The sequence below is a fragment of the Hypomesus nipponensis genome, chromosome 6 (assembly GCF_054491055.1).
Source record: "Hypomesus nipponensis isolate SF chromosome 6, ASM5449105v1, whole genome shotgun sequence".
Classification (NCBI taxonomy): domain Eukaryota; kingdom Metazoa; phylum Chordata; class Actinopteri; order Osmeriformes; family Osmeridae; genus Hypomesus; species Hypomesus nipponensis.
Genome location: NC_140366.1, coordinates 19672940 through 19687320, shown reverse-complemented (window position 1 = coordinate 19687320; position 14381 = coordinate 19672940). Strand labels below are relative to the sequence as shown.

Here is a 14381-nt window from a genome sequence, read left to right as displayed (position 1 = left end):
AAAAGCTCTCCATCACCAAAGATTTCAATTGTAAATAACTTTTACACAATCACCCTCCCCACTAATTAGTAGGGTTAGGGTACTAGTAGGGTAGGGTAGGGCAATACAGGGTGGGATAGGGCAGAGAACGGTGTTGGTAGTGTAGGTTAAGGGTAGAGTTATGGTAGGGGTAGCATAGGGTGTGGTAGGGGTAGTAAAAGGTAGTGTAGGGGTAGTTTGGGCCAGTGTAGTGGTGGTTCAGGGCAGGGGTAGTTTAGGGGTGCTGAGTTGTGCTCACTTCTGGCATCAAACCCCTGGACATCCTCATGGGCCACATCTCTTTTCAAAACCCTGAAAGCTTTATTGAAAATATACATACATAACACTTCTCCTACACAACAATACAAAACAGTACAATCACTTTGTAAATAACACATTAAACGCAAACAGGTCCCCTGTCACCCCCCCCGCCCTACACTCCCCAGAACTCTTCTTCTGCTGTGAGAAGCCCTTGCCACCTGCAGACTTCCACCTCTAGCGATAAAGGAAACTTACATCACCAGCTGAGCCCCAGTAAACTGAAACAGAGGAACAGAGTAGACACCAAGTTGCATACAGACACAGCAGTGTTCGTCACTGGTGAGTGATAAAAGGGTGAAAAGCTTTTGGCGTTTTATCTTCACTTTTCGATTTGCTCGGAGTCTTCAGACATGGAAGGGTCCGCGTTGTGGGGGTGCAAGTTCATTCAACACTCCAAAGAGGAGGAGGAGGGGGGGGGGGGGTCTAGCAAGTGAGAAACAGAACGTGACACACACACACAACTTATACAACGCCCATAGAACCACTACTGTGTTTATCAAGTGTTTTGGTTTTCAGTTAAGGGTGAAACTGGTAACCAACAGTGGCACATAAAAAGATTTCAGTCTATTACACAGACATGCAAGAACAAGCTCTGCTCACAAGGTGTCTCTTGTTAAAGGCGAGGGGTGGGTAGTTCCTGATTGAAGATCACACACTCCCAGACTCCTCCCTGTCGTATTGGCATGGGTGTTCCTGTGCATATTCACTAGTAGGATTTTAAAGTAGTGGAGAACGTAAACAATTTAAATAAAAATAAAAAAAGCAACCCGAAAATAGACCCAAAGGAAGAAAATAAAAACAAATAGTTAAGAGGGATTACAAATGATTATAAAATAAGGAGGACTCCAGTTGTCTGGTTATATTTTAATATGATAATACAGGGAGAAGTCAACCCAAAAAATGATATAATGAGAAAAAAGAACAAGTAACAAAATTCAATAAAAACAGACAGAAAAGCATTATTTTTAAACATTTTTTTTTATCAGTCTGCAGCAAATAATCATGACACACCCTGAACAGGGGAGGAAGAAGCATTGTGAGGGGAACTTGACCACGGCCGGATGGGCTGGACTAGAGTGCAGGAGGAATGACTGTAACATGGAGCCCCACCCTCTGGGTGTGTTTGAAGCCTAACGAGAGCATGTAACTGCATAGGAAGCTACTAGACCAGTGTGGGCATCTGTTCCAATATAACCCTAGTCTCCTGACTGCACTGAGCTGCCAGCCCAGCAGGGCCCCTGGTCAGCATGGGGAAGGTGCCAGGGCTTGTTTTGGGATGGTGCTGTGTGAGGCGCAACTGAGCCATGAGAATACACCTTTCAAAGTGCTGCTAGGATGCATACACACTGAGGAGGTGTATGTGCGCACGTGTGCCCAGGATAATGTGGGTGTGTGTGTGCTGGGGCTAGGCCGTGTGTGTGTGTGTCTCTTCCTTCACTGACCAGCCAAACATTAGCCTTCCATCTACAACATTACAATCCACTCCTCTTATGAAATGACTGGTTGCTCAACACGAGAGCTTACAGCTTTTAGAAACCAAGGTCATTTAGCTTTTCATTGTATTATTTCCTGTCTCCCCACAAAAATCTATCAATGCCAATCCTGCAGTGCTATCTGAATGCTGTGGTAAGGACAAGTATAAAAGTCAAATGTAAAATGAAAACCCCCAGATAAAAATAAAATAAACGTTTTTACAAACTGGCTCTGAAGTGTCTGTTTCCACAGATGGAGGTTGCTATGGGGATGAGGCTCTGTCACTGGGGGACGAGGGGTCGTCTGATGCTGGTGTGACTTGAACACACACACACACAACCCATCCACACCTGATACACACCAACACAGGCATGCATGCACCTGTGGTCAGCTGTTCCACCCAAGCACACACACACACACACCTGCACAGAAGTGCGTGCGCACACACACACACACACACAGTCTTTAGTGCACTAAAAAAAGAAGCACTTTTCACTCCTCTACTGGGGGGTTGGGGGGGGGGGGGAAGAGTCCTTCCAGGGGGGGGGCGTTTACCCCCGCAACACCCCTCATGACCCTGGACCTCTCAGGTGAAGTTATGAGCTGGGCGGTTGCCAGGGCAACAGGGGCTTGAGAGACACAGGAGGAAACTGGATAAAAAGAGCTCATTTTGAGTGGGATTTTTTCGGGAGAGTGTTTTCTAATTTCACACTGAAGCCCTCCACAGCCCCAGAATACACATGTGCAAGGATAACAACACTACGATTGTCACCCAGCAACCCAACGCAAGCATGGCCCTTTTTGTTGTCACTACGTCGATCGGGTGAGTGTGGATGATTACCAGCCTTCATTCGATAACTAAGGTGTAAAGAAAGGAGGAAGATGATGGAAAACAAATCGAGCGAAGAGTCTGCTATTTTCCCCTTCCACCAACCTCCCCCCTTCCACCCCCCCTCCCCGACACACACACACACACACACACACACAAGCACACACAAGCAGGTGAGAGAGATGCTCCGCAGACCGCAGGTGTGAGATGGGCGCGTGGTGGTGGGTCAGGGGAAGGACTCAGGCCTTGAGGCCTGGAAAAGAGATGCCTCTGCAGGGCCGGGTTGGAGAGGACAGTCCCTGGAGCAGCTGGAGCCAGAGGGCCGGGTGGGGGAGGAGAGGGAGGCCGGCGAGGCTGAATGTGGGAGGGGGGTCCTGGTCTCGTGGAGGGGTCCAGGGGGGCAGGGGGGGGCTGGTTCAGGATGAACACCTTGCTTGTTTAAGAGTGCGTTCGCCCTCACCTCCACAGTTTCTCCAGGTCAAGAGACTCAACTACTTTGCGTTTCTGTTTGTCTTTTTTTACTTGGTTGTTTTTTCTCTTGTTGGATTTTGTTGCTAGTTGGGATGTTTGTGTTTCTGTCATTGTTGTTGAAGTGAAGGAGTCTTGTGTCCCAAAGTCACCATCAACTGTCCATGTTACTGCAGTTCTCTGAGGAGAAAAGAGCACATATGGAGATGAACGCTTAATACAAATCTAAAGGCATCGTTAGGGAAATTCTGTAGCAGCCTTTCCATCCAGATTGTACATAAGCCAGCACTGGTATGCGTCGATGCTAAGCGAACACCACTGCGTCTCTCGATGCTAAGCTAACACCACTGCGTCTCTCGATGCTAAGCGAACACCACTGCATCTCTCGATGCTAAGCGAACACCACTGCATCTCTCGATGCTAAGCGAACACCACTGCGTCTCTCGATGCTAAGCGAACACCACTGCGTCTCTCGATGCTAAGCTAACACCACTGCGTCTCTCGATGCTAAACTAACACCACTGCGTCTCTCGATGCTAAACTAACACCACTGCGTCTCTCGATGCTAAGCTAACACCACTGCGTCTCTCGATGCTAAGCTAACACCACTGCATCTCTCGATGCTAAAGCTAACGCTACGCAGAGCCCACCGTTGAGCCCGTCAGCTTCCTGTGTGTCCAGGAAAGGGGCGGGGCCCCAGATGCGCACGGTGCCGTCGTCGGAGGCGGAGGCCATGAGCCCTGGGATGGCCGGGTTCCAGCTCACACAGTTGACCGTGCGCGTGTGTCCTGTCAGCTCAGCGATGGGCAGCTCACTGCGGCGGTGCCAGATGTACACCTTGTGGTCTGGGGGGGAGAGACAGGTAGAGAGACTCAGGCAGAGAGAGACAGGCAGCGAGAGACAAGCAGCGAGAGAGACAGAGATGGGGAGAGAGTCAGGCAGAGAGACAGGCAGCGAGAGACAGGCAGAGAGAGACAGGCAGCGAGAGACAGGCAGAGAGAGACAGGCAGAGAGAGACGGGCAGAGAGAGACAGGCAGCGAGAGACAGGCAGAGAGAGACAGGCAGCGAGAGACGGGCAGAGAGAGACAGGCAGCGAGAGACAGGCAGCGAGAGAGACAGATGAGGAGACAGCACTAGAAGCAGTGAGTAGCGAGTCTCTGCATGTTGTCTGTGAGTGTGGTGACAGTTGGGTTCTGATGTGGGCACCTTCACTCCCGCTGGCGATGAAGTCCTCGTTGTGGCCTCCGAAGCAGGAGTGGATGGTGTAGAAGCCCTGGGTCACACCCTGGTACTTCCTCACCAGCACACGGTCCTGCAGGTCCCACAGGTGCACCCCCTAGGGAAGGAGGGAGGGGGGACAAGCAGGTTAGCTACCATGCACACACAGACCTCATCTACATGTTTCTCACAAACACTTCCAACACACTTCTAAATTTCCATATCATACACAACAACACACGCAATCAATCAAACAAATAAATAAGCATATATTATCCATCCACCTCATAGATGCTTGGCATACAGTACTGTGTCTCACCTGAGTTGCTACATTTAACAAAGCTAATCTTCCGTTCTTGGAAACAGTAAAAGACATAATAGGATGGTCCTCCTGAACTCTGAAACACACAGAGCACAGAGCCCGTTCACATCAACACACATTTATTTGATTCACTGCACTGTCGTTTTTCACACATTCCTAGAATATGTCCCTAATATGACATTGTTGTGTCTGGTAAACACAGACCGTTCCTAGACGGAAACACAGTTAGAACTCTGGGATCTTCTGCTGTACTTTCTGCATGTGGTGGGGTCTGGGGCGTAGTGAGAGGGGGCACAGGGCTGTAGAGTGAGAGGGGGCACAGGGCTGTAGAGTGAGAGGGGGCACAGGGCTGTAGAGTGAGAGGGGGCACGGGGCTGTAGAGTGAGAGGGGGCACAGGGCTGTAGAGTGAGAGGGGGCACGGGGCTGTAGAGTGAGAGGGGGCACAGGGGCGTAGTGAGAGGGGCACAGGGGTGTAGTGAGAGGGGGCACAGGGCTGTAGAGTGAGAGGGGGCACAGGGCTGTAGAGTGAGAGGGAGCACAGTGCTGTAGAGTGAGAGGGGGCACAGGGGCGTAGTGAGAGGGGGCACAGGGCTGTAGAGTGAGAGGGGGCACAGGGGCGTAGTGAGAGGGGCACAGGGGTGTAGTGAGAGGGGGCACAGGGCTGTAGAGTGAGAGGGGGCACGGGGCTGTAGAGTGAGAGGGGGCACAGGGCTGTAGAGTGAGAGGGGGCACAGGGGCGTAGTGAGAGGGGGCACAGGGCTGTAGAGTGAGAGGGGGCACAGGGGCGTAGTGAGAGGGGCACAGGGGTGTAGTGAGAGGGGGCACAGGGCTGTAGAGTGAGAGGGGGCACAGGGGCGTAGTGAGAGGGGGCACAGGGCTGTAGAGTGAGAGGGGGCACAGGGGCGTAGTGAGAGGGGCACAGGGGTGTAGTGAGAGGGGGCACAGGGCTGTAGAGTGAGAGGGGGCACAGGGGCGTAGTGAGAGGGGCACAGGGGTGTAGTGAGAGGGGGCACAGGGCTGTAGAGTGAGAGGGGGCACAGGGGCGTAGTGAGAGGGGGCACAGGGCTGTAGAGTGAGAGGGGGCACAGGGGCGTAGTGAGAGGGGGCACAGGGCTGTAGAGTGAGAGGGGGCACAGGGCTGTAGAGTGAGAGGGGGCACAGGGCTGTAGAGTGAGAGGGGGCACAGGGCTGTAGAGTGAGAGGGGGCACGGGGCTGTAGAGTGAGAGGGGGCACAGGGCTGTAGAGTGAGAGGGAGCACAGGGGTGTAGAGTGAGAGGGGGCACAGGGCTGTAGAGTGAGAGGGGGCACAGGGGCGTAGTGAGAGGGGGCACAGGGCTGTAGAGTGAGAGGGGGCACAGGGCTGTAGAGTGAGAGGGAGCACAGGGGTGTAGAGTGAGAGGGGCACAGGGCTGTAGAGTGAGAGGGGGCACAGGGCTGTAGAGTGAGAGGGAGCACAGGGGTGTAGAGTGAGAGGGGGCACAGGGCTGTAGAGTGAGAGGGGGCACAGGGCTGTAGAGTGAGAGGGAGCACAGTGCTGTAGAGTGAGAGGGAGCACAGGGCTGTAGAGTGAGAGGGGGCACAGGGGTGTGGGGAGCTGCAGAGACTCTTACATGTTCCTGTCGGTCAGGTCCTCAAAGTTGTACCCTCGGATGCGCTGGTGCGTGTCAGAGGCCAGGACTGTGCGCCCGTCACTGAGACACCACAGACACTGCACACGCACGCCCTCCCACGAGTCCAGCAGGTTCCCATCCAGATCCTGGACACACAGGCAGCGTGAGGCTCTCTCAAACACACACACCACACACACACGCCAGTGCATGTCTCAACAGGAAGCAGGGTAATGTAAACACACACGTGAAACCAGTCCAACAGTCTGTCTTCAGAGGGTCATGAGGTTCATCTGGATAATCAATAAGTGGGTCGATCTCTCCATCTATAAGCAGCTTAAACACACAGACTCCACCTCCCTCCTCGCTGATACTCACACACTGGTAGAACTGCCCTCTCTGATACTCACACACTGGTAGAACTGCCCTCTCTGATACTCACACACTGGTAGAACTGCCCTCTCTGATACTCACACACTGGTAGAACTGCCCTCTCTGATACTCACACACTGGTAGAACTGCCCTCTCTGATACTCACACACTGGTAGAACTGCCCTCTCTGATACTCACACACTGGTAGAACTGCCCTCTCTGATACTCACACACTGGTAGAACTGCCCTCTCTGATACTCACACACTGGTAGAACTGCCCTCTCTGATACTCACACACTGGTAGAACTGCCCTCTCTGATACTCACACACTGGTAGAACTGCCCTCTCTGATACTCACACACTGGTAGAACTGCCCTCTCTGGCCCCCGGTGACGAAGCGCTTGCCGTCTGGGTTCCAGGCCACGCTGGTCAGGCTGTCCTCGTGGGACTGGCTCATCTTGGTGCGCAGCTCTCCTGTCTGTCCAGCAGGGGGAGACAGAGCACAGATCAGATCACCCCAACACCAGAGCCCGTCTACAGAGAGCCTGTCCACTCCCTATTAAGCCCCATTGTACCGAATTTGGTTGCAGTTACACCAGTGTTCCACTGGGGTGATCGTGGTCGAGTGCAAAAAGAATGGGAGTCTTTGGAGCTAAACGGCTAAATGTGTCGTTTCTTGTAGTTTTTGCATGTTCAGCATGGATTTTAGGTCGAAAGTTGAATGAACAAGTACTCTTTCCTTTTGATTTCTTACAGGATGAGTCGTTATTGGCCATAACACGCTAGCATTCTGCTAATGAATGCTGATTGTATGACGTCATTGACATTTTAAAAGACAAACAAAAAGGCGACTTAAAAAAAATCTAACACCCAGCAGTGTGTACTTTCTTTGCATCCCCTTTTGAATGCAATATTCAAATTACTAGACAAAAAAAGATATCCTGTGGATTTTGAAGGGTATTGCTCCATAGACCTCCATTCATTCTGCACTCGCCCATTAGCACCCTCATATGGAACTAAAGTGGAACTGCAACCAAGCCAGAAGTTTCCCAAGGGTGGTAGTTCTTCCCCAACTTAGATCCCATCTTTCCATGTCACTTAAATAAATGAGACTTGAGCAGGCAGCACGAGGGCCGTGTTTACCTGGACGCTCCACAGCCACAGCTCTGAGCAGTCGTCGGGGCCACATGCGATCAGGTAGGCGTCGTCAGGACTCCAGGCCAGGTAGGACACCCCGTAGGCATGCCCCTCCAGCGTCCTCATCAGCTTCACCTGGTGGTTCTCCTGGGGGGGGGGGGGGGGACATGTTATCAGCATCAAGCAGTTATGCTGTCTTCATCAGTTCCTATGTACTTATAGTGCACAGTTTCCTGTGTGTGTGTGCGTGTGTGTGTGAGACTCACAGGGTCCACCTGCCAGATGATGACGGTGGTGTCCTTGGAGCCGGTGGCTAGCTTGGTTCCATCGTTGGAGAACTTACAGAACCACACCTCGTTACAGTGCTCCGTCAGGATCTGCTGGGTGTAGCAGGGGAACTGCTTCCTGTGGGCGGAGCACGACCACGAGAGAGGGAGGTTAGCTAAGGTCAGAGGACTGGAAAGAAGAGGTGGATGCTGGTTAAAACCCGTCCCAGACCAGAGGCAGAGTGTCCTCCTCTCCCTCTCCAGGCTCACACACACACACACACACACACACACACACGAATAAAGCACACACAGTCCTATACAGGGTGACTGTCGAACTAACCTCTAGCCATGACCCCTGACCCTGACCCCTAAGCTCTAGTCCTAACCTGTCCCCCAGCCCCAGCCCCAGCCCCAGCCCCAGGTGAGTGAGGCTGTGCAGAGTACTGACCGTGAGCAGGTGTGGTCCAGCAGCAGGGAGACTGAGTCCATGCTGTTGTCCAGCTTGGTGTTGTGGTAGAGACAGCGCTCTCTCTGCAGCTCCACTGCCTGCAGCAGCAGGGTCTGCAGTCTGCGGGGGGGCAGCATGACCGAGGGGGGCAGGTACGCTGGAGGGGGGGGACATGGGTGTCAGAGTGGGGGTACATGTGTGTGTGTACGTGGGTGTGTGTATGTGTGGGGGGTTCTCCTACTCTGTAGCTTGTCCAGCAGTCTGCAGCGGGAGGCAGTGCCCTTGCCCTCCCACTCTGCCTTGGCACGCAGGTCCTCCGCATGGCTGCACATCAGGTACCTGTACACACACACGTTAGATGACACCTGATACCTAGAGCCGATGCTAGGTGTAGCTGATGCTAGCTGTAGCTCATACGTGTGTGTGTGTGTGTGTGTGTGAGTTACCCGCTGAGGACGTGGATGCGGTCTGTGTTGTACTTCAGGGGGGTGAGCTCTGCCCTGAGCACCTGCAGGGCCTCCAGAACCTTCCCATCCTCCAGGTACTCCAGGTACTTCTGCTGCAGCAGCAGGAACTTCATACGCTGAGGGGGAGAAGGCATGAGGAGGGACGAGGAGGGACGAGGAGGGACGAGGAGGGACGAGGGGTGGGAGGGGTGGGAGGGGTGGGAGGGATCATAGGGGAGTGTGGCAGGAGGAGAAAAGCAACAGATAAAGGCGTTACCAAATGATCATCCAAGTCCTTCTGACACCCTGCTCTCCACTACAGAGGACAAACCTGTTCACAGCCACCAGCAACACCCCAACCACCATACTACGAAAGACAGACATCATCTCCATGGTTTCTGTGATCAGAAACCCTGTAGTGAGTTGTGTCCCAGTACCATGGTAACCAGCCATATAGGCACCATGGTAACCAGCCTGGCTCCTGTCAGCTCTGGTGTTGGGCCAGATGCTGACCACAGACACAGACAGCGTCTTCCCAAACAGTGTGCCTGACGTCAAAAGGACTCCCAGCCCTTCAGAGGTGACGTGTGGTAAGGAAAACAACATGGCTACCGGCTTCCAGAGACCAAGAGGGTGATCCAGCTCCGGCTGGACACATTTCAGGCAGGAACAAAAGCCTGTATTTCCAGTCAGCAGCCCTCTGCAGAACGCTCTAGACTTCACATGCAGGAGCTGCCTTTCAGGACAGAGTCCCCCCCCCCCCCCCAGGTAACAGGACTCACCACAATGGCGTTGGGGGAGCGCATCAGAGCCCTCAGCTCGTTGAGATCATTCTCTGCCTGAACACAAACAAAGAGACAGGAGGGCATGTGGTTACTGGTTAGTCAGTTCAGCACTTTTCCTCTATGGAAAAAAGAGACGCAAATATCCCATGTTACCAATACAAGGCAGCTGGTAACCTTAGTTACCCTGTAAGCATGGAGACTGTGATGCCAGCCCAGTTAGTTACAGTTAGTTACTGCTGTAGGTTTAAATCCATGTCTTTCTAGAGAGAAGAGACAGTAACTGCTGGCACATGGTGAGTGACTGGACACAGCCCAGCAAGCAGCAGCTTTCAAACTGTTTAACTATAGACAAGATCTTAGTCTGAAACAGAAGAAATAGTTGAATGGCTGGACTTTCATTTAGCATTAAAAAGAGAAATGGAATTTACAGTATTGTGCTCCTCTCTTGAAGGAATGTTACTGATGTTAAATGTATTGTGTGCATGACCATGACAAGATGTTGTATTGTGAAATATTGAACATTGTGGCATATAGAAAAATCTAGAAGTAAAGATGGTGCCATTTTCGGATCAGAGAAGCAAAGTGAACCTTTGATTAAAGTTATTTGATTAAATATTGAGTTAAGGGTTTTCTTTTAGCTATTATCACAACAGAGCATCTGAAAAGGTTTGATTTGACATATCAATATCCCTCCCCTCCTCTCTCTCCCCTCCACCCCCCCTCCTCTCTCCCCTCCACCCCCCCTCCTCTCTGTCCCCTCCACCCCCCCTCCTCTCTCTCCCCTCCACCCCCCCTCCTCTCTCTCCCCTCCACCCCCCCTCCTCTCTCTCCCCTCCACCCCCCCTCCTCTCTCCCCTCCACCCCCCTCCCCCGCTCTCACCCTCGGTCAGACCCACCTTGTCCCACTCCCCCTCCATCACATGGCTGCGGAACTTGGTGGCTGAGGGGTGTTCTAGTCTGCAGCCAGACTCCTGCATCAGCAGGTCCACCGTCTGACTGGGAGGGGAGGCAGGAGAGACACGGGGAGAGGGGGGAGAGGAGAGAGAGGGGCAGGGAAGAGGGGGGGGAGGGAAGGAGAGGGAGACACAGGGAGAGAGAGGGGGGAGAGAGAGGGAAGAGGGGGAGGCAGGGAAGAGGGGGAGAGGGAGGCAGGGGAGAGGGGGGGAAGGAGGCAGGGGAGAGAGAGGGGAGAGGGAGGCAGGGAAGAGGGGGGGGAGGGGAGAGAGAGGGGCAGGGAAGAGGGGGGGAGGGGAGAGAGAGGGGCAGGGAAGAGGGGGGGAGGGAAGGAGGGGGAGGCAGGGGAGACACAGGGAGAGAGAGGGGGAGAGAGAGGGAAGAGGGGGAGAGGGAGGCAGGGGAGAGGGGGGGGGAGGGAGGCAGGGGAGAGAGAGGGGCGAGGGGGGAGAGGGAGGCAGGGAAGAGGGGGGGCAGGGGAGAGAGAGGGGAGAGGGAGGCAGGGAAGAGGGGGGAGGGAAGGAGGGGGAGGCAGGGGAGACACAGGGAGAGAGGGGGAAGGAGGGGAAGAGAGAGACAAGGGAGAGGGAGACAAAGAGAGAGAAGGGAGAGACATGGGAGAAGGAGAGAAAGACACACAAGGGAGAGGGAGAGACAGAGAGAGAGACAGAGAGAGAGAGACAGAGAGAGAGACAGAGAGAGAGACAGAGAGAGAGAGAGAGAGAGAGACAGAGAGAGAGACAGAGAGAGAGAGAGAGAGAGAGAGACAGAGAGAGAGAGAGACAGAGAGAGAGACAGAGGGAGAGACAGAGAGAGAGACAGAGAGAGAGACAGAGAGAGAGAGAGACAGAGAGAGAGACAGAGGGAGAGACAGAGAGAGAGACAGAGAGAGAGACAGAGAGAGAGACAGAGAGAGAGACAGAGAGAGAGACAGAGAGAGAGACAGAGAGAGAGAGAGACAGAGAGAGAGACAGAGGGAGAGACAGAGAGAGAGACAGAGAGAGAGAGAGACAGAGAGAGAGACAGAGAGAGGTGGTGGAGAGGAGGGGAGAAAGAGAGAGAGAAGTGTAAGATACCCAAAACAACATGCATGTTGTGCATTAGCTAAAACTGACAGATTCAGAAGCATCACATAATAAACCTGTCTGCATATACTAATAGAATTGGATGTAACTGTCTCGTCTCACATGGGATGAGAAATTAACACATTTCACTTGAATGAACTGTCATGAAATATATTTTTCTCCAGAACACATGCAGCAACATTCAGACAATGAGCCAAAAGAGGTTTGCTTCGTCTCCAACAACGCAGGTGTTTCTGTCAGACTAGCACTCGTCCAGGGGTGTAAACGTGTAGATATTTAACTGTGCTCTGCATGTGTGTAGAGAGACAGGGCGTGCGGACACTTCGGCAGAATGACATCATCTTCAGGTATCAGAAGAGTGGCGCAGCACCGGATTTCAGCGGCACTCGCTGTCTGTCCTGCACGGTGCTTGGGTGCATTTCCACATTTGGAATGTAGGGGCGTCCTTTCTCACCAGCTAACGGCACACTACCCCCTCCATGTAAACATACGGAGAAAGGCTTTCTTTGAGTGTCAGTGTAATGGCAGTGTCGGAGACACACGGATGGTGCGACACGGCATGTCTATCGAACAATACAGTAATTCACAAACAGTAATTCACAGTGACAAGGTTCTGATGTCGAAGGATCAAAATACAGCATTCGGCAGGCGCTATCTATAATTAGATTCAACCAACGTTTCTAATCTAAAACAGCTGGTTAGAAGCGCATTCCAGAGCCGCCATGAAACCATACTCTATCAGGGGAAGCAGTTCTGACAAGCAAAGGGAGGCAGTCTTTAATGCTAGGCCAGTGTGATATAGCTAGGCTATTTAGTTAAATGTCATAACACACATCCACGACCAACACAGTATATTGTGGACGCGTTTGCCACCTAAACAACAGTGACATTACTGAACACAGACAAATCATATGAATTGGATGTTTTTTTGTTGTTTTTACTGTAGTCAGCTAAAACGTGATATTTTTAGATTATCTAATGGAAAGTAGCCTACATTCACGATCAAAATTGTGATACAACTGGTTAGTGTACCTAAAGGACATGAAATCAACCGATTAGTTGTCAACATTTATGTAATATGCAACTTCCATTGAGGCGTTTTCAGTCGCTTAGACTCTGCTGTTAGTCGAGCAGAAGAAGCAAACAGAGGAAAACATGGGAGACTCGGCAAAAAAACATATCGACGCTGTCAAGAAGCGTCCTGTTGTTCTCCCAACGCACTTTTGCGCAATCCAGCAGTCATTCCACTTCCAATTCCACAAACTGCGAACTAACTACTCTTTTTTAAAGACAGTGTCCATATTTCCCCTATGACAACAGTGACAGGGTACGGCGATTTAAAATGCCTCTACTTTTCAGACATAACAACAGTTTTTGCACAATCTTTAGCTGGATTAGCTAGCTAGTTGATAGATGTAAATTATGTTATTCCGTCTAAATTCATCATACTCAACGCACACAGTTCTGCAGCTTGCTCTGGGATCAACTAGAAATACCGTGAGACCTCAATACATTATAGTCATCCGAAACATTAAATGTATTGTCTTTACGATGTAGAAATGTCGTTATGGCCCGCATTAACGCAGGCTAGTGGGGTAGCTAGCTGACATTAGCTAGCAGGCTACCACTGTTATTGTGCAAGATGGATCCCTTCTTCTTCAAACTAGCTGGCTAGTGCAGCTAGCTAGAGGCTAGCTAACTTGCACCCCTCCCCCATGTTTGTGTCTGTGTCAAACGCAGGAGCGCTTTCGTTCACTTATTGATGAATGATTTTGCCACAATAATGTATATGCTGAGGATATTTCATGTGATTTGACACAAAGTACCTTTTCCTTAGAATGACACATTCGGTAAACTTACTTTAGCCCTAAACCGTGGAGATGCTGTCCTATTAATCGGATGACATCTTCCTCCGACTGCGAAAGACGTTTCTTCTTTTTCAAGGAGCCGACCTCCGAGCCAGAACCCGAGGCTGTGGAGGCGGTCGAGGTCCCGGAGTTTGGTCCGGTGGTGGCCCCGTTATTGGTACCGACACTATTCCCATTGTTTGTACTGGAGAGAAGCCCGTTCGAGTGAGTTCCACCAGCAGAGGATGACTCCCCGTTTTGTGCGCTATTCAGACAGGATAGGTCCGACGATTCCTGTCCCTGTCCTGCCCCGTTTGCTTGCATGTTGCTGCTAAGGTTGTTAACGATGCTTCGGTTAAAGTGAATAGCAGAGCTGGTTTGAGAGTGAAGTGAAGATGTAGCAAGTCCAAGAACAACTCCAGACAGGCCCAACACAACTGTTGAAGCCCCGGGCTCTCCTGCTCCCTCCGCCGCCGAGGCTCGGTGTTTCTTCCGCGGGGGCGGCGACGCTCCGCCGGTGTCCGAGTCGGAGGAGGAGGAAGCGGAGGCCAGAGTTTCCTCACCGAGAGCGGCCGTGGTTAGAAGCCGGCGAAGCCCCGGGTGGGAAAGGAGGTTTCAGCTCCCCGGATTCAGACCTCGTAACCCGGCTTGAACGCACTGACACTGTAGAAGCCCCGTCTGTCGTCCCGTTTTTGTTGTTGTTTCTGTCAAAACAGCTGCAACCCCCTAATGGAGTCCAGACACGCTGACGTAACCGGAAATTCCTACACTACCCACTT

General features: G+C 52.1%; 1 protein-coding gene across 2 annotated transcripts; it reads right to left on the bottom strand.

Annotated features, from left to right (window-relative positions):
• Positions 1 to 1188: 1188 nt before the first annotated feature.
• Positions 1189 to 14360, bottom strand: LOC146287546 (WD repeat-containing protein 26). Of its 2 annotated transcripts, none has more exons than XM_084699359.1 (14): positions 13616 to 14360; positions 10613 to 10712; positions 9714 to 9770; positions 8932 to 9068; positions 8727 to 8824; positions 8486 to 8642; positions 8035 to 8224; positions 7775 to 7915; positions 6990 to 7109; positions 6263 to 6408; positions 4648 to 4726; positions 4317 to 4446; positions 3760 to 3954; positions 1189 to 3289 (listed from the first exon to the last, which is right to left on the bottom strand). In XM_084699359.1, exons 1-14 carry the CDS (start codon positions 13924 to 13926, stop codon positions 3264 to 3266), a joined length of 1887 nt encoding a protein of 628 aa, XP_084555485.1. In that variant the 5' UTR covers positions 13927 to 14360; the 3' UTR covers positions 1189 to 3263. The 2 variants fall into 2 exon arrangements, with proteins under 2 accessions (XP_084555485.1, XP_084555486.1); XM_084699360.1 differs by having other exon boundaries at positions 8035 to 8173.
• Positions 14361 to 14381: the final 21 nt, after the last annotated feature.